Below are 17,959 nucleotides of genomic sequence, written 5' to 3'. Positions count from 1 at the left end.
GGGTCAGGAAGATTCCCCGGAGGAGGAAATGGCAAACCACTCTAGTATCCTTGCCTGGACAATTCCATGGATAGAGGAGCCTGGTGGCCTACAGTCCATAGGGTCGCAAAGAGTCGACACGACTGAGGGACTAACACACTTAATATTTAATGGGGGGTGAGGTTATATATGTTGTGAAAAGCTACAGTCAGAGGTTGGGATGGAAGGGGTGAAGAAGACTGGCCAACCTCTGGGGTCAGTGGAAGGCTATGGTGAGGGCCGGTAGGGGAGGAGTATACATTGGGGTGGAGGGGAAGGGGAGGGCTCACAGGCTCCGGTCCCGGAAATCCGATCCCTTTAGGACCCAGAGATGCCAGTCCCCCAGCGGCGGCGGCGAGAAGGGCAGCCGCTTGGTCTCCGGCAGCCGCCGCTCGGGCAGAGCCAGAGAAAGACCGAGGCTCGGGGCGCGGGGGGGAGGGAGGGAGGGAGGGTGGCGCGGCGGCGGCGGCGGCGGAGCGGCCCGGGCCGGCCGAGCAGCTATGGGCGCCCGGGTGCCGGGCCCCTGGAGAGCCAAGGCCCCCGACCGGGGTAGGGGGTGCCGGGGCTACCAGCCCCGCTGACACCGCCTCGGACGATGTGAGCGGGCGCCTCCGCTGCTGCAGGGCAAGCGGTCCCACCGGCTCCGAGCGCCGCTTTTCTAATTTGGGTGGGGGCCACCATACCAGGCCGCTCGGGCTTTGGTAGAAGGGCGGGCTGTCTTTGGCAGCTTGGTTGGGGGAGGCGATCCGCACAGGGTGCTCGGAGATTTTTTTTTTCCTTTTTTTTTTTTTTTTTAAGCGAGGTTAACTGTTTTGGGTAGCTTGGTTTTGGGGGGAGGCTTTTAAAAGGCCTTTCGGGGTTCCTTTTCTCTGGGGGAGGGGGCGGTGGTCCCGACTTGGCCCGCCGCCTGTTGGAAGGGGGGAGCGGGAAGCGTTGGGATGTGAACCCAGCTCCCCCCACTATGATGAAGACGGAGCCCCGGGGGCCTGGGGGTCCCCTCCGGAGCGCCTCCCCGCACCGCAGCGCCTACGAGGCGGGCATCCAGGCTCTGAAACCGCCCGACGCGCCCGGGCCCGACGAGGCACCCAAGGCAGCCCACCACAAGAAATATGGCTCCAACGTCCATCGCATCAAAAGTATGTTCCTGCAGATGGGCACGACGGCGGGCGCGCCGGGTGATGCGAGCGGCGGCGCGGGCCCCACCGAGGCCCTGCGGGCGCCCGAGCGCGGCGTGCGCTTGTCGCTGCCGCGGGCCAGCAGCCTGAACGAGAACGTGGACCATAGCGCCCTGTTGAAGCTGGGCACCAGCGTATCGGAGCGCGTGAGCCGCTTCGACTCCAAGCCCGCGCCCTCCGCGCAGCCCGCGCCGCCGCCGCACCCGCCGTCCCGGTTGCAGGAGACGCGGAAGCTGTTCGAACGGAGCGTCCCCGCGGCCGCGGGCGGCGACAAGGAGGCCGCGGCGCGGCGGCTGCTGAGGCAGGAGCGCGCCGGCCTGCAGGACCGGAAGCTGGACGTCGTGGTGCGCTTCAACGGCAGTACCGAGGCGCTGGACAAGCTGGACGCCGACGCCGTGTCTCCGACGGTCAGCCAGCTAAGCGCTGTCTTTGAGAAGGCCGACTCGAGGACCGGCCTCCACCGCGGGCCCGGGCTGCCCAGGGCCGCGGCCGCCGGGATTCCCCAGGTCAACTCGAAGCTGGTCAGTAAGCGGTCCCGGGTGTTTCAGCCGCCCCCGCCGCCGCCGCCCGCCCCGTCGGGGGATGCCCCAGCCGAGAAGGAGCGCGGCCCCGGAGGGCAGCAGCCCCCGCAGCACCGAGTGGCCCCCGCCCGGCCGCCCCCCAAGCCCCGGGAGGTGCGCAAGATTAAGCCGGTGGAGGTGGAGGAGAGCGGGGAGTCGGAGGCCGAGGCAGCGCCCACAGAGGTGATCCAGGCGGAGGTGACAGTCCACGCGGCCCTGGAGAATGGCAGCGCCTTGGCAACCACCGCTAGCCCGGCGCCCGAGGAGCAGAAGGCTCAGGCGGCTCCCGAGGAGGAGGCGGCGACTGTGGCGGTGCCTGAAAAGGGGGTGGGCAATGGCCGGGCCCTGGACGTGGCCCCCGAGGACGTAGACGAGTCCAAAAAGGAGGACTTCTCGGAGGCGGACTTGGTGGACGTGAGCGCCTACAGTGGACTGGGGGAGGACTCTGGGGGCAGTGCCCTGGAGGAGGACGACGAAGAGGAGGAGGAGGGGGAGCCCCCCTACGAGCCCGAGTCGGGGTGCGTGGAGATCCCAGGGCTCTCGGAAGAAGAGGACCCGGCCCCGAGCCGAAAGATCCATTTCAGCACAGCGCCCATCCAAGTGAGTGAGCCCCCCTCCCCGCCCCCGCGCCGCCCCTGCCACGGGCGCGCAGTCGCCCCCGCCTCGCCAGCCAGCCGGCTTTGGCAGGCTGAGTCAGCCCTGTCACCCAGCCCCCTTCCCAGAAGTTACCTCCCTGAGGGGGGCGTGGGGGACTTCCAGCTGTTTGTCAGAGGGGAAGGATATTTAGGCCTGAGATGAGGTGGCCTGTCCTGACCTGCCCTCGGGTTCCTCTGCCTGCTGCCGCACCCTGCCCTGCGCCGGTCCTGGGACACCTGCTTTCCCTTCCTTTTCCAGACATTCTCCCCGCGGAGACTGCCAGAGGCCTGGGCTTAAGTGGTGGGAAGGTGTGTGTGTGTGTGTCTGTGTGTACCTGTGACCTCAGAAGAGCACCCCCACTTTGGTCCTTACTCTGCTCTGGACCGGAGGGGCATGAGAGGCTTAGAAACACCCCTGCTTTCCTTCTGCACCAGCGCTGCACACGGGGGTGGAGGAGCCAGAAACTTCCCAAAACGAAGGTGCAGCCCCTCCTTCAAACTGGCTGTAGCCCTCACCCCAACTTTGCAGAAGTGAAAGAGGGAAGCAGGTCTCTGAGGTTGAGCTGAGCTGGGACCATGTGACTGGGGGCCCTGTTCCCTGGGGTCTGTGCTGGGCCAGCTCGCGAGGTGGGGGTACAAGGTTACATAGGCAGGCACTTTCTGTGGGTTTTGAGGAGCCTAGGCCTTCAGCAGGGTATGGAGGAGGAGGGGGTGGGGCTGGGAAACTCCCAGGTGCCTGGCAGCAGCCTCCTGCTTTTGCTCTTGGTGTTGGCAGGCACCAAGCGCTCTTGCCTCATTCTCTGGGCACCCTGAAAGGACAGAAGACCCTCCCTTTTGGGGGGCACACACACTATTGGTGATTGGTTTGTGGGTTGTGCCAGTGCCCTCAGATCCTCAGGAGAGTGCTGGGAGAGATCCCTGGGAGAATTAAGAACCCCAGCCCCCAGTTTCCTGAGGCTTCCCTGGTGGCTCAGATGGTAAAGAATCCGCCTGCAGTGCACTACCCTCTATTCTTGGCTGGCACATTCAGCTTAAAGGCTTTTTCTCACCACCCCGAGCTCAGCTGTGCCCAAGTCCAAGTCTGCTGTATGGGGGTGTCAAGGCCAAGGAAAGTTCAGCCTTTACCCCTCCCCAGTCAAACCCCCCTCTGTTCGATTGAAATTTCCATAACTCCTGGACACTGAAGCCGCCTGTTTCCTCCCACCTGCCCCAGCATCTTCACCTCTGTCCCTCTTCCACCTCCCACCCCAGGGGGCCTGGGACGTGCAGCTCCCCACTCAGGCCAGCCCCTTCCCCCAGGCTGTGACCTCACAGGCCTTTTTGCCTCTCCTCTCCTTTTCTGAAGTGCTGGGATCCTGGAGGCAGAGAACTGAAGGATATGGGGTGTTTCTTGGGACACTGAGGATGCAAGTGGGGACCACTGAGGGGGTCAGGACACCCCACGGCCCTGCCACAGTAGTTCTCTCGGCTGCCTGATCCCCTCAGAGGTAGAGTTTGGTCTTTGAGTCCTGAGCCTCTGACTGTCTATATTTGACACCTTACCCTGATTTTTGGGTAAAAAATAGCACATGATCTGGAGCAGTGCTCCCTGACTCCCTGGTGACAGTTGCTCGCCTGTGGTGTGTGGTGCCGCTTTGTGTGTCTGACTTTTGACCTTGCTGGGGATGTCTTCCTCCCTACCCAGTTTTTCCCTCTCTCTGCCCCCACCCCTACACTGATACTAAGTCCAGGGTCTTGTGCCCCTCGGATGACCCAATTGTTGCCCACAATACAGAGGCTTCTGCTGAGGACAGAAACCTCAATTCTAGACAGTTATCTGGAGAGGAGGACTGGACCCAGGGCCCTCGGGTAGGCTGGACACATGGAGGTGGGCAGTGTGAATGGTGGTCTGAGGCCTCTGACCCCCCGGCCTGGGTTTCCTGCAGGGGGCAGGATTTAATAATCTGAGAAAAGAAGGGAGGACAAAGCCCAGGACAGGCTATGAGGGTGTTTTGGAGGTCACAGTGTGTGTCTGGGTGTGTGTAATTGCATGTGCTTACTCGTGGTGGGGAGGAGTTTGGTTGACCCAGGCTACCACACAGACTGAGAGATGAAGAGACCCTCTCTGCTGGGATAGAGGGTGAGGGTCAAGGGACTGGCATGCAGAAGTGGGCCAAAGCCAGTTTGCAAGATCTAGGTGCATGGCAGCCCCGTCCTGGGGCTTGGGACCTGTGTGCAATGGGGACAAAGTCCCAGTGACCTACCCACCAGTCTCATCCCACCCTGCTATGGGCTAGCTCCCATGACCTTGGACAGTGGGTCTAGCATCTTGCACTGTATGTGAACTAGGTGGCCCATTTCTCCCAGGAGCTTGGGGCTACTGGCCAGATGTCAAGAGGGCAGTCTGACTGCTGCACCATCGACAAAGAACTCTAAGGGTTTGCACTCTTTCTCTGATGCTGTAAAGCTGAGGGCAGTGAGTTAAGGGACCATGTAGGAGGCCCCTCCCAGCTAGAGCCCCCTTGTGGGAGCCTTGGTGCTTGGGGGGTGACACTAAACCAAGGCTGGGGCACAAGAGCTGCTGGCCTGGGTGCCCGTAGTGCCTGCTTCTGGAGGAGAGGGACCCTGGCAGGGGCCTCGGGGGAGACAGTGTCCCACTCCAGCCGCTCAGGCCTCAGGCCCAGTCATCTGATAGAGCTGTTGCTACCGTTCATCGCCCCCGCTTGGCTCCGAGTGGTGCCAACCTGTCGCTGCAGGCAGCGAATGGGAACATGTCATGGTACCCCAAATGGCGCTCATTAACTTCCCACCAGGAGCACCCCGCCTGGACCCAGACTTAGGCACTCTTGCAGAGCCCTTGTCCTACCTTCTCTGTTCTTTGGAGGAGGGTCAGGCTGGGGATTCCCCTTTCTGCTGAGCCAGCAGAGGAGTACAGAGGACAATGAGGCCAGGTTCACTGTGGACAGTGTCGGAGGCTGCCACTTGCCTGCTCTCCTTGCTTTCTGCAGGGTATTGGGCCCAGGACCTCTGCCTGGGCCTCCTAGTGCCCTGGGGATAAGCGGGGTACCTCAGAGAGCTGCAGTTCAGAAGGGAGATTGAGGTCTGGCCATGTGGGCAAGGCCATAGGGGCTCCTCAAGAGGAGGGCCTGCCCATTCACCATAGGGGTACCGGTCCAGGCTTGCTGGGTCCTGGTGTCTCGCTCCCTCTTTCTACCCTTCTCTCTCCTCCACCCCCCAACCCTGTGTCTCACACCCGCTCCCCCCTCCCCATCTGGCATCCTCCTGCATCTCCTCCACTCCTTATCCCTCCTCCTCTTCCCCTCTGCTGCTCAGAGTTCCTTCCTCTCTCCTGCCGTCTGTGTCCACCCTCGTCTTTGTCTGGGATGGGGACTGTCTGTTGGCCTCTCTCTGGCCTGGGAGCCTGGGTTCATAAGTAGGACAGTTTCTCCAGCGTTGACCTTCCTTTCCTCCTCTAACTGGCCGTGCTTGTGCGGTCAGGGCTGCAGGAGAGAGTCATGGCGGGGATATAGCAAGGCTGGGTCCCTTTCTGCCTTGCCCCCTAATTCGGAACTGGAAGGGCCGCACTCTGAGCTGGGAGCAGCGCGGGCTGGGGAAGGCCTCACCTCAACCTGTCTGGGGGTCGGGGAGGCCTCTGGCAGGAGGGGAGCGCAGTGGCTGGCTCAGCCTGCCCCTCCAGCCTCCTCTCACTGGGTTAGCCCTTGCCCTCCTATTGGCGCCTCTGACAAGCAGCCTCTCCCCCAGGTGTTCAGCACTTACTCCAACGAGGACTACGATCGTCGCAACGAGGACGTGGATCCCATGGCAGCCTCTGCTGAGTACGAGCTGGAGAAGCGAGTGGAGAGGTTGGAGCTGTTCCCTGTGGAGCTGGAGAAGGGTGAGCTGGGCCACTGGGCCTCTGCCTCGTGCCAACTTCCGCCCTGGGTGGACCCTCAGGGATTCCACTGAGATGCTCTGCTTCCTCTAACTGGGCCTGTCAGCAACCCCCAGCCACACAGACTCAGCCCAGCCCCAACCCCCCCGACCACGCTGTCCCCCTGCACTCTGTGCTGCTGCAGCTGCCAGGCCCCGCAGAGCACTGTGGGCTGGGTCCTGGGCTCTGCAGGCCAAGCCACAGTGGGAGAGCGATGGAGGGGGAGAGGGCAGGCACGGCTGGAACGCTCACATCTAAGTGCATCCTTTGCACAGTGAGGGGGCCGGGGAAGGAAGGAGGGGCCACTGCAAAAGCATTTAACAGGAGACCTGACCAGACCTGGAGGGACCCCCAAGGAAAGAGACGCTTGAGTTGAACTCTGAAGAGGAGATGAGGGGAGTCTGCAGAAAAGAAGGGAAAGACCTGGTAGATTCGGAGGGTGGGGGAGAAGGCTGTGCATACAAGACCGTGTCGACCACTTTTCTAAGATGGACTGGAAGCCTTGCAAGGTGTGAGAAAGGTATTCTAGAGAGACTATACCAAGCTGTGCTGTGGGGCAGAGGGTTGTACATGGTTGGAGAGGGGCCCCTGTAGTGCGGACACGGTGATTGTCGTGTTGGAAGGGGGGTGGGTTTGAGAGATTCTTGGAAGGTGGGATTGATGGGATTCGGGGGTTACTTGGCTTCCACAGAGGCTGCACGGGGAGGGAGGAATCCAGGTGACTCCCAGGCCCTGAGAAGCGGGGGCAGGCTGGAAAAGCCTATTTGTGGGAGAAGATCTTGTTCAGATGTCAGAGGCCCATGAGACAGAGGGGGGCAGCTGTGGAGAGAGGAGTGGGTCTTGCGGGAGAGAAAAGCAGGAGGTCTCGAGTCACTGAAGCTGTGAGCAGGGAGGACACTGCTTAGGGAGGGGGACGATCAGCCCCCTCGTGGCTCCCCCACCGGTCCCCATGGCCACTACACACCTCACCTGCATACACATGGTGCCCCCTCAGCACGCCCTGCTGCCCATCAGTTCTTGGGCTGGGGCAGAGGGCAGACAGTGACCCAAGAGCACCCTAGTTGGCTTGGCAAAGAGGGAGTGACAGAACCAGGTGTGGGGCATCCCCTCAGCATGGAGACTGCTTCTTAAGGTGAGGCTGTGCCCCACTGTGAGGGCTGGGGATGCGCCTCCCACTCTCTCCCCTGCAAATCCTCAACCCATCCTGCCCCCTTACTGGCTTCTCATCACCCTCTGCTTCACAGACTCCGAGGGCCTGGGCATCAGCATCATTGGCATGGGGGCCGGGGCAGACATGGGCCTTGAGAAGCTGGGCATCTTCGTCAAGACCGTGACTGAGGGCGGCGCGGCCCATCGGGACGGCAGGTACCGCCTCCCCTTCCTTTATCAGCCACCGTCTGTGGGGCGGGTCACTGGGCAGGTCATGGGCCAGTACCCGTGTGGGGCTCAGACATCTGTGGAGACCACTGTGCCTGTGGCTGGCCCACTCCCCAGGGAGCAGTGAGCAGCACAGACAGGGCCCTGGCTTCGGCTTGCATGCTGCGTAGGTGTTGTGTTTTGGGCCATGGTGAGGAGAGCGTGGGTGCGGAGGCTCTGTGCCTAGTGGAGTACACACTGAGCTGTCTTTTTCATTTAGGAAATACTGAGCCTGTGACACTGTTGCAGGGCTGGTGCCAGGCCCTGGGAGTCAGTGTTGAGGGCCTTGCCCCGAAGAAGCATGTAGTGTAGTAAGGCAGATGGGCATTCAAGAGGGCATGCAGGAAATGGTGAAATGGACAAAAGTACAGGGTGGCACTAAAGCCTAAGTCAGGAGGGCTTGACCTCTTGGGGTTTCAGGGAAGTCTTCCTGGAAGAAGTGACATTGGAGTTGAGACCTAAAGCATGAGCAGGAGTGGGGTGTGCAGTGTCCCAGGCAGGGCATTGAAAGCAGGCAGGTGTGGCTGGAGCTAGAGACCACGGGATTCAGGTGTCTTATGAGGTTAGAAGAGCCCGTGGGGGTGGGCCGGGGAGGAAGCTGCTCCTTGCCTACGTGCTTATGTTTGGCCCCTGAGGCTGGAAGGTATGAGTTCTGTGGGTCAGAGGGCTCAGGAAAGATCCTCTGGAGTTCTGGGCAGCCCAGTGAGCCCTTTGGAGCCTCCCCACTATGTGTGAATTGCTGAGGGGGAATGGGAACGGCTGTAGGGCACCCCCGGGCTGTAAGTTAAAGGTAGTATCAGGGTGCCTTGTGCCACCTCTAAGCCCAGACCCCTCCTGTGACAGAGGTGACTGTTTGTTCCTGTGAGGACTGGGGTCATGCTTCTAGAGGTGGAGTTGCCTCATTCAGGAAGCTTCTGTCTGCTGCAGCCCAGATGGCATGGTGGGCAGGGGTGGGAGTGAGCAGAGAAAGGAAGGTGACCACCCCTGCTCTTTTACTTACTCCCTCATTTGAACTTCTCAGAGCCTTTCCCATGGTTGCCTGTTGGCCATTTGGGGAGTGTGTGTGCATGTGAGGGCGTCCCCATGTGGGGTGGGTGGTGGGGGCGAACTCTTTACAGCAGACCATTTTCTCCTTTTCTGTGTGGGAGCCCTGCAAGGAGGCCTGGCACTCTGAGGTGGGGGAGTGGGAGTGGAGGATGGAGGTGGCCAAGCGTCCCGCCCATGCTTTCGTCCCCCTTGCGGTCAGGCTGGGCCACTCCCATCTCTCCTTGTGGGAGTAGGGGAACAGGGTTTCCAGCGCCATAGCTGGAGCGTACTGGGGGCTGTGCATGTGTGGTGGGGGGACTAACCCTGTGGGATTGTAGTGAACACAGATCCCGGGCATTTGAAAGAAATCTGTGGGCTCAGGTCTGTGCAGAATGGGTGTATAAGAGGGCTGTTTTGCATGTCACGTGTGTGCTAGAGACCCTAGCTGGTGTGCGTGGCCACGATGAACTCTGGTTGTCACGCTGGTCTGTCGAGTGATGGAGGAAGGGACTAGTGTGTGACTGTCTTGGGAAGTGTGCTTGCCACCTCTCCTGGTTCCGGATGCCCGTGTCGGTTGTGCTTGCCTGGGTCTCACTGCCCACAGGCCTGGCTGATACCTGATCCTCCGGCCTCATGCCTCTTATGCAGGTAGACTAAGTACCGGGTTCCTGTGGGGACTGAGCTTGAGTTTCTGATGGGAAGTGGGCCGTGTGTACCCCAACTCCACAGTTACCCTCGGGATCCCCTAACCAATGTCACCCGCCTCCCCATCGCCTGTCCCCAGGATCCAGGTGAACGATCTTCTGGTGGAGGTGGATGGAACGAGTCTGGTGGGAGTGACCCAGAGCTTTGCAGCCTCCGTGCTCCGGAATACCAAGGGCCGCGTGCGGTGAGGCCCAGGAGGGTGGGGGCGGTGGGGAGTGGGAGCAGACAGGAGGCTCAGCCCTCATCTGGCCACTTTGCCCGCCTGCCCACACCCAGTTAAGATCCTCTGTGGCCCAACTTACAGAGAAGTTTCCACTGTGGAAAGGAATTGCTGTGTGCTCGTCCGTTGCCCCGTCTCCCTTCACATCTCCTGCGCCTGACCACTGCTGGCCACCAGCACTCAGCCATCAGGCCTGTTGTCCACCATGCCTCCAAACTGGCCTCTTGGTCATCTTCTTTCCCCCTGTCTGCCCTGACTCATTCATTGAAGATCCCAAGATGTGCAGGAAGGATGCCATCCAGATTGGGGTTTATCCCTCCCTCCCTCTAGCCTGGTACAGTCTGTGAGGACTCTCCTCTTTGGGTCTGCCAACTGAAGAGGTTGGGTTAGAGGCTCCCTATGTTCATCTCTGGCATAACATTCAGGGACAACTCCCTGCCCCCTCCAAAAGGGGCACTGCCCCCAGGAAAGGGTGGTAGAGAGAAACAGGATGTGGGTGGCCACGGAGAGGAGGGACTGGTGCCTGGAAGTTCCACGATTTCCTTTCCATGCTAATCTCCAGTCGCCATCATCCCGCCCCTTCCTGAAGCTCAAGGACTTGGAGAGCATGTAAGACACTCCTCCACAGCTCCAGGGTCAGCTTTGCCAGTCCCCTGCCTCCTTTTCTCCCATGTGGTGAGGGAAGAGCTACACTGGCACCACCTGACCTCATGTCCCTGACAGCCTAGCCTGAAGTTTGGCTGACATCTCCCCATCCCCCGAACTGGTCAGGAGGGCTAATGAGCCTCTGCTACTCCTGGGAAGAAACCCAATAAGGGCCCCCTGTTCCCCCATTCATTATTAACACTCTGCAGCCTCTGGACTCGGCCCTCTCATTTCACCTCCCCTGGGAGGACCTGGGTATTGAGAGGGGAGTACCAACAGGGAGGATGGTGGCATTTCCAGCTAAGGACAGAGGAAAAGGAGACAACGCGGGTGCCCCTGCAGGTTCATGATTGGCCGGGAGCGGCCCGGTGAGCAGAGTGAGGTGGCCCAGCTAATTCAGCAGACTCTGGAACAGGAGCGGTGGCAGCGGGAGATGATGGAGCAGAGATACGCCCAGTACGGCGAGGACGACGAGGAGGTAGGGACTCCAGTTGGCTGGGAGCGTCATCGTCCCCTGGTGGCCTGATGGAGCATTACAGCTGTCCCCTGCCTCTGCCACTTTCCCAGGCCTTGTGAAGAGCCCCAGAGTGCCACTCCTGTCCTGAGGGAGCCCCTAATCTGAGAAGCAGTGCAGATCCCTCCCTTAAAGAATCTCTAATCTGATAGAGGAGTCACACCCTCTGTCTTCAGAAAGCCTTCCCGGTCCTACAAAGAAAACATAGTTTCCTCTAAGAGCCGCCACTCTGAGGGGAACTAGTCTGAGGAAGGAGACAGCTCTAGACCTCGGGACCTGCTTGCGTGAGGAGGGGAACGCAAAGGCTGTTTCTTCAGGGGTCTTAGTCTTTTAGGGGATAACTCCTGCCTTCAGGAGACTCTCCTGAAGTCACAAACCATGCCCCTGGTGTGGGCCCCTGGCTGAGGGAGGAGGTCATGAACCACACCCCTGGGTCGCTCCCAGTCTGCTGTGGACCAACCATTGCTGGTCTCAGCCCTAGTCATCAGGGCTGAGGGAGGCTGGCGTGGGCCGAGAACACAGCCTCCTGTTCCCCTTCACAGACGGGAGAGTATGCCACCGACGAGGATGAGGAGCTGAGCCCCACGTTCCCAGGGGGCGAGATGGCCATCGAGGTGTTTGAGCTGGCAGAGAATGAGGATGCCCTGTCCCCTGTGGACATGGAGCCCGAGAAGCTGGTGCACAAGTTCAAGGAGGTGCGCAGAGGGGTCCCTGGGCTGGTGGAGGGCAAGGGCAGGCTAGTATTTAGTGCTGCAGCACTGCCTGCCCCAGCCAGAGCTGAGTGTCTGTGCCCTCACCCCCACAGCTCCAGATTAAGCATGCTGTGACTGAGGCAGAGATCCAGCAGCTGAAGAGAAAGGTAAGAGCGGCGGGAAGTGGGGGAGGCTGAGGGCATGGGGGGGACAGTCTTCCACCCTCACAGCTGTACATGTCGACCCTTGTCCACCACCCACAGACGCATAGAAAACAAGCTGCTCTGAAGTAAGGGAGGCTAGTGTTAAGAGCTCAAGCTCTAGACCATCTCTCCACCACTCACTTCCTGCTCTGGGCCTCATTCTCTATAAAATGGTTTGATAATAGTGTCAGGACCATAGGATCATTGTGAGAATAAAATAGAATAATACATGTAAGGTCTTTAGTACAGTGTCTGACACATTATAGTTGCTTAATAAAAAGTTTAGCTATTAGCTGTCAGCCCTCTAATAGCTGAACGTGGATGTCTTCACGTTCACACAGTCCCACACATGTCCTCTACATAAAAGCCTAGCATTTAGCTTAGCCTAAATGCAAACCACCCAGAGATCAAATACCAGCCCAGATCCCAGGGACATGGTACCCACAGACCCACCCACCGAGACACCTAGAGACACCCACTCTGCTTAGACATAACATGAGTGGACCCATCATGCTTCACAAGCAAGACTTTTGTGTCCGTCTGCTTACGTGTCTGTCTGCTGTGAGATAAAGGACGTTTCATGGAACATGCACATTCTCAGAGAGATGCCATGTACAGATACCCGCACAAGCATACTGGGTGCCAGCACCCTTATAAGCATAGATACACAGACTTCCGAAGCACAGTCTGTGCTGGGCCCCTACTGGGCCTGGGCATTAGGAGTCCCAATCCCCATGGGGCTTCCAGTGTGGCAGGGAGAGGCAGAGGCACACAGGGGTTTTGCACACATTGTGCACCCAGGCACACACAGGTGCATTCCCATATGTGGGCTTAGACCAACATGCCTGGAGACAGGAGAGTGTGAAGCTGAGCCCCAGAGGGAAGACAGGGTTTAGGTGACTGAGGCAGAGGAAGGGCATTCCTGGCAGGGAGACAAACGTGAGCTTGGAGGCTGGCTTTGGAAAGAGACCTGCAGGCTGTGGCAGCCATTCCGGGGCAGGGGCCAAGGGGAGGTAGAGCTGGATTGCCAGGATGGACTGTAGCAGTATCCTGACTCCCCACTGAGGACTCCAGCCTGGATCCTGTGGCTATATGAGACCAGGAGGAGGAAGGTCACTACCCCCAAAGTGGGAGGCATGAGGGTGAGCAGGACTTGGAGACTGGTGAACCACCTAGAGGCCCAAGTGCTGCCCTGGCAGGTATGGGCAGGGCTACCCAGGGCACAGGCAGAGGGTATGTATAGGAAGGATGGATTTCAGTTGCATTTCGCATGTCGAGGTGACAATTCATGTTCTTAGAGTAGGTACAGAGCATGAAGGGAAGGAACAAGTCAAAGGTCTTTCAATTTATAAACACCTTTGGGCTTCCCTGGTGGTTCAGATGGTAAAAGAATCTGCCTGCAGTGTGGGAGACCTGGGTTCAATCCCTGGGTTGGGAAGATCCCCTGGAGAAGGGAATGGCTACCCGCTCTACTATTCTTGCCTGAGGCTACAGGCAAGAGTAGCCTGGCAGGCTACAGTCCATGGGGTCGCAAAGAGTCAGACACGACTGAGCAGCTTTCACTTTCTTTCTAGGTGTGTGGCACCATCCAATTCATGTGATGGGCAAAAGATGCCTTGAGTGGCTTAGAGTCTGCACACCAACATTTGTACATAGAAGTTGACACAGGCTTTATAGGAGAGGACAGGTCGCTGAACTCCTAGAGCTCGGTGAACCTGATGAAGCTGGAATGTGGGGGGCTGTGCTGTCAGAGAGAATCACAGGAGACTTCTGGGGAAGTGATATACTGAGCTCAGCTGAAGGCTGAGCTAGTGGGAAATGATGAGGCAGTGGGAGGGTAGATGGGAGCATTCCAGGCACAGGGAACAGTGAGGCGAAGCCCTGCAGCAAGAGGGAATGTAGGTCCAAGGATGTGTAGGAAGGCCTGTGTGGCTGAGACACAGAGGGCAAGGGGTGTTTACAGCCAGAAAGGTTGGAGGGGCAGTCAGGGGCTTGAAGCTCAGCACTGGGGTGGCAGTGAGATGATGGCACCTTTGGACAGAGTGGGCTAGTCAGAAAAGGAGGAATAAGTTTGTGTGGGTGGGGCCAAGTTTGGGGCAGGGAGCCTCTGAGGAACCCGAAGTAAAGTTGGGCTGGAGATTTGGGGCTCAGTGCACAGAGGTGGTGAAGAAAGTGAGTACAGAGGGAACAGAGGCCCTATGACTGGGCTGTGGAGCTAGGAGGTCTGCACTGGGGTGGCACGGGCACTAGGCGAGCAGCCAGGACTATTTAGGAAGCCACAGAAGCCAGGGCTACAGAGAGGGAACAGAGGGCAATGGTGCCCTGTTCTCACCCATTTACCATCACACTGTGTAGCCTTTGTGAGCTTGGGAAGGCAGGAATCAGTCCCACTTTACAGATGGGAGGAGTGCAGCTTAAGACAAAAGTGGCCTTACCCCAAGTCACGGAGATCATCAGTGATGAACGTGGGTGGCCTGCCTTCTAGGACTGTACCACGTGTCAGGGCTCCTGGCTGGGACAGATGGGGTCCTCCCTCTCCGGGTTTCAGTTCCCAGACTCAGCCAAGGAGAGTCAGTAGTTGGGGGGCAGTGGGCTCTATATCTGCAGGAATCATCCAGAGACTGTCGTCCCCACCAACCCAGGGCTGTTCCTTCCTCTCAGCTGCAGAGCCTGGAGCAGGAGAAGGGGCGGTGGCGGGTGGAGAAGGCCCAGCTGGAGCAGAGCGTGGAGGAGAACAAGGAGCGCATGGAAAAACTGGAGGGCTATTGGGGTGAGGCCCAGAGCCTGTGCCAGGCTGTGGACGAGCACCTGCGGGAGACCCAGGCCCAGTACCAGGCCTTAGAGCGCAAATACAGCAAGGCCAAGCGCCTCATCAAAGACTACCAGCAGAAGTACGTGTGGGGGCTGGGAGCCCTGGACCTCAGGAGGATGGAGAGGCCTGTGGTGCCCTTCCCTCCCCACCCCAGCCAAGTAGGGGGGCCAGGAGCGCAGAAGTTGGGGGGTCCTGTTGGGGGGGGTGCCTGGGTTCATAATGACTAGGTGCCAGAGCCAACAAGCCAGGCCCCAGAGGCTTTGGGAAGGCTGGGGATCTCCAGACCAGAGAACAAGGAGTGGGCAAGAGCTGCCCAGGTGGAGCCAAGGACAGGGCTGAAGACCCTGAGACTCTCTGAACAGAAGCCAGACCACACAGCCTTACCCACTGTCTGTCTCCCACTGATCCCCAGGGAGATTGAGTTTCTGAAAAAGGAGACAGCACAGCGCCGGGTTCTGGAGGAGTCAGAGCTGGCGAGGAAGGAGGAGATGGACAAGCTCCTGGACAAGGTAGGCCCAGGATGCCCCAGGAGCAGGAGGGAGCAGCATCTCAGTCACCCTGTGGATCCTGGAGGGAGAGGAGTCGTGGCTGGGAGCTCAGGGTCACGTCCCCAGCAGGGGGCCAGGCGGGGCACGGCCTGAGGCCAGTGCTTAGTCCTGATGCCTTCTCCCCTTTTTTTTTCAGATCTCAGAACTGGAAGGAAACCTGCAAACACTGAGGAATTCCAATTCTACTTAACAGGAATCATTCCTTAACCGGACAATAATTAATCCCCTCCCATTGTCCTCCCTCCCTGTCCTCAATACTTGACCCCGCCCCCTATCAGCCTGGGGACAGGTGCCCCGACTCCCCCCGTGCCTCCACCCCACCTCACCCAGCTTCAGGGACCAGAGGGCCCACATCATATAGGCCCCTTAAGGTGGCCCAGGCAGACCGGGGCTGGAAGGATGGCCTCCTTGCTCATGGGGCTGGGGCACAGAGGCCGTGGAATGCCAGGGGCTGGCCTGGGTGGTGGATGAACACAAGGACCTGCAGACCAAACTGCCAGACTTCACAGCCTCCAGCCTTTGTCTCTGGACTGGAATGGGGCTGGGGGCTCTCCCAGCATCTCACCGCCTGGAGGCTGCCTCCTGATCACGGAGCTCCTAGGTGGTCCCTGGGCCTCTTGACTTGAGATTCTACCGTCTTGGCCCTTCCCTCCTCCCTGTCATTGTGCTGTTCTGTTGCATTCTTATCCTCCTGCTGGGAAGGGTTGTCTCCACACCTCCCATCCTTGTCCACCCTCCCAGGAGGGATAGAGTCCACTCAGAGCCTGGAGGCTGGGCCTGACCCTGCACTGATTTCTCATGTATCCTTCATGAAAAGGGGAGAGTCCAGGACATGTGGTGTCCAGCTCCCCCTTCTCCTGGGGCAGCAGCCCTCAATTTCTCCTTGTGCCTCCCCTCCCCCAGGTGCCAAATAGCCATAACCTCCTCCTGGAACCGTTGTGCGGCCTCTTTGGGGTCCAGGTGTCCTGGCCAAGCCTGGCAATGCAAGGGAGGAGAAGAGGTCAGTTTAGAGGGCCTGGTTTTAGGCAAGGGGAACATTTCTTACTGGAGAGCCAAGTCCCGTCCTGCCCTATGCAGGGCCACACCTGGAAGCCTTGTACTAACATCACAGAGATTCAGCCTCACCCCACCCACACCCACAGTTTTCCAGTGTTTTGACTGGAGGGCAAAATTTTACTACTTTTCTTCTTTTTGGAGACCAGGGCTGCGCTGCTAGCAGCCTGCTTTCTAAGTGAAACCGACTCTGTTTCCCCACTTTAACCCCAAATCGGGGCTTGGACCAAGGGAGGTGAGACCCCTACCCCAGGTCCCCTCCCCTTTCAGAAACCATCTCATTTTTGCCTCTTCCTCATGCCCCTGCCTCAGCCTGGGTTTTTGTTCTTTTTTAAAAAAAACAACCCCTGTACCATCCGTTTTGGCTTCCCCTCGTCCCCTGTAAATAGGCCATGCCATCAATCAGTATTTCAGCAATCTCTTCCTGCCCCCAGATGTGCGCCTACCCCCTGAAAGAGCTGGCTGTCTCAGTGCCTGGGCCCGTGCAATTCACCTCCTCGGCCTCAGCAGATGGAGGGGGCGGGGCCAGGGGCGGGGCTGTTGGGGGGGCTTCCGGTTTCTCCGGCCGAGGGCCACTCTAGCCCCGCCTTTTGCAGGACTGCGTCTCTGTATATAATATATATATGTATGTATTGTTCCCGGTTTTGTACGGATCATGCCCTCTGTCAGGTCACCCCCATAAAAGCAGTCCCCAGAGCTTTGCCGCCTGGTTTCTTGATTCGCGGGAGGAGGTGAGGGACGCCAGTCTGAGTCAGGTGGTCTGCCAGTGCTACCTCTGACCCTGAGGAGCTTTATGAGAACCCTTGTTCTTGCAAACTCCATTTGCCACCCCAGCTCCCATCCCTTCTGGGCTGGGATTTCTAGAGCATTCCTTAGGCTCATCACTTTCAGCTCTTTCTTATAAGGCCTCCAATGGAATTCAGAGGATGGGTTAGATAGGGTAATGGAGATACCCAGCCCCTACTCTCCCACTAGGCACCCCGTAGAAGGTACAGGAAAGATTAAAGGTGGAGGTGGTAGCTGGGGATGGGAAGTGAATACGTCAAAGCAGTTTTGTGCCCAGGGTCTTAGAAAATCCCTCTGGGGTTGGCCAGAGAGAAGTAGTCCTAGCCCTCTATCCTGCCAGCAGCTCTGGTTGCTAACTCACCAGTTCTATTACCAATGGGTCTGGGAGTCCAGATGCCAGGGTTCCAAAGAAGTCCCAAAGAGAGATGAGAGCAGGGGGCCCACACCCAATACCAGCCTTTCCTTGCTTTGGGAAGCTGTGTGCTATATGTGAAAAAACTGAACCACAAGGCACTTGTGTTCAGTTGCCTGGCCCCCAAAAAGATTCTCACAGACCTCTCTGCCCTAAAGAATGGAAGTCCCCAAATTAGGGCCCTTCAGGATCACCTTGGTGGGTCCCTGATAGACCTGAGATGAGTGACCTCAACCAGAACTCCCAGTTGCAGTCAGTTCCTGTGCTGGCCACTCCCTTCTGGATGGCTCCTCACACAAGTCTCCATGTCAAGCCAAATTCTGGCTTCTGATAGCTTCCCTTCAAAAGTCCTAGTTACACCTCAGGGCCATATAGAACCAGTCCAGTTCTGCCACTCGAGAACCACCTGGCAACCTGGAGATGGTGGTCATGCATCTTCATGAGAGCCATCTTCTCTTACAAGTGGATCTTCCTTGGATCACTTCAGGGAAGACAGTTTCAGGTGGCTGAATCCCAGGATCAGAAACCACCAAACCACAAGGTCACTGGTCATATCTCCTGACTTACAGGTGACTTTGGCCCTGCTCAGGCAACCTAGCCAAGTTCCCAGAAGTAAAGTGGCTGGACCT

At 58.7% G+C, this 17,959-nt stretch overlaps 1 protein-coding gene across 1 annotated transcript; it reads left to right on the top strand.

Moving 5' to 3' along the window:
• The first annotated feature begins 494 nt into the window (after positions 1-494).
• On the top strand, positions 495-16,829 carry PPP1R9B (protein phosphatase 1 regulatory subunit 9B). Its single transcript, XM_040245693.1, has 10 exons — positions 495-2,353; positions 6,130-6,262; positions 7,543-7,663; positions 9,525-9,629; positions 10,653-10,788; positions 11,367-11,519; positions 11,630-11,683; positions 14,381-14,610; positions 14,944-15,040; positions 15,216-16,829. Exons 1-10 carry the CDS (start codon positions 980-982, stop codon positions 15,267-15,269), a joined length of 2,457 nt encoding a protein of 818 aa, XP_040101627.1. The 5' UTR covers positions 495-979; the 3' UTR covers positions 15,270-16,829.
• Positions 16,830-17,959: the final 1,130 nt, after the last annotated feature.

Source organism: Oryx dammah, unplaced genomic scaffold (assembly GCF_014754425.2).
Source record: "Oryx dammah isolate SB20612 unplaced genomic scaffold, SCBI_Odam_1.1 HiC_scaffold_8, whole genome shotgun sequence".
Classification (NCBI taxonomy): domain Eukaryota; kingdom Metazoa; phylum Chordata; class Mammalia; order Artiodactyla; family Bovidae; genus Oryx; species Oryx dammah.
The sequence above is the reverse complement of the archived record's forward strand: the minus strand, read 5'-3'. Positions and strand labels throughout refer to the sequence as shown.

Coding starts and splice junctions, on each gene's coding strand:
- PPP1R9B (XM_040245693.1), top strand. CDS start 980: ATGATGAAGACGGAGCCCCGGGGGCCTGGGGGTCCCCTCCGGAGCGCC. Junction 6,263..7,542: donor CCCTGTGGAGCTGGAGAAGG/GTGAGCTGGGCC, acceptor TCTGCTTCACAG/ACTCCGAGGGCCTGGGCATC. Junction 10,789..11,366: donor ACGGCGAGGACGACGAGGAG/GTAGGGACTCCA, acceptor TCCCCTTCACAG/ACGGGAGAGTATGCCACCGA.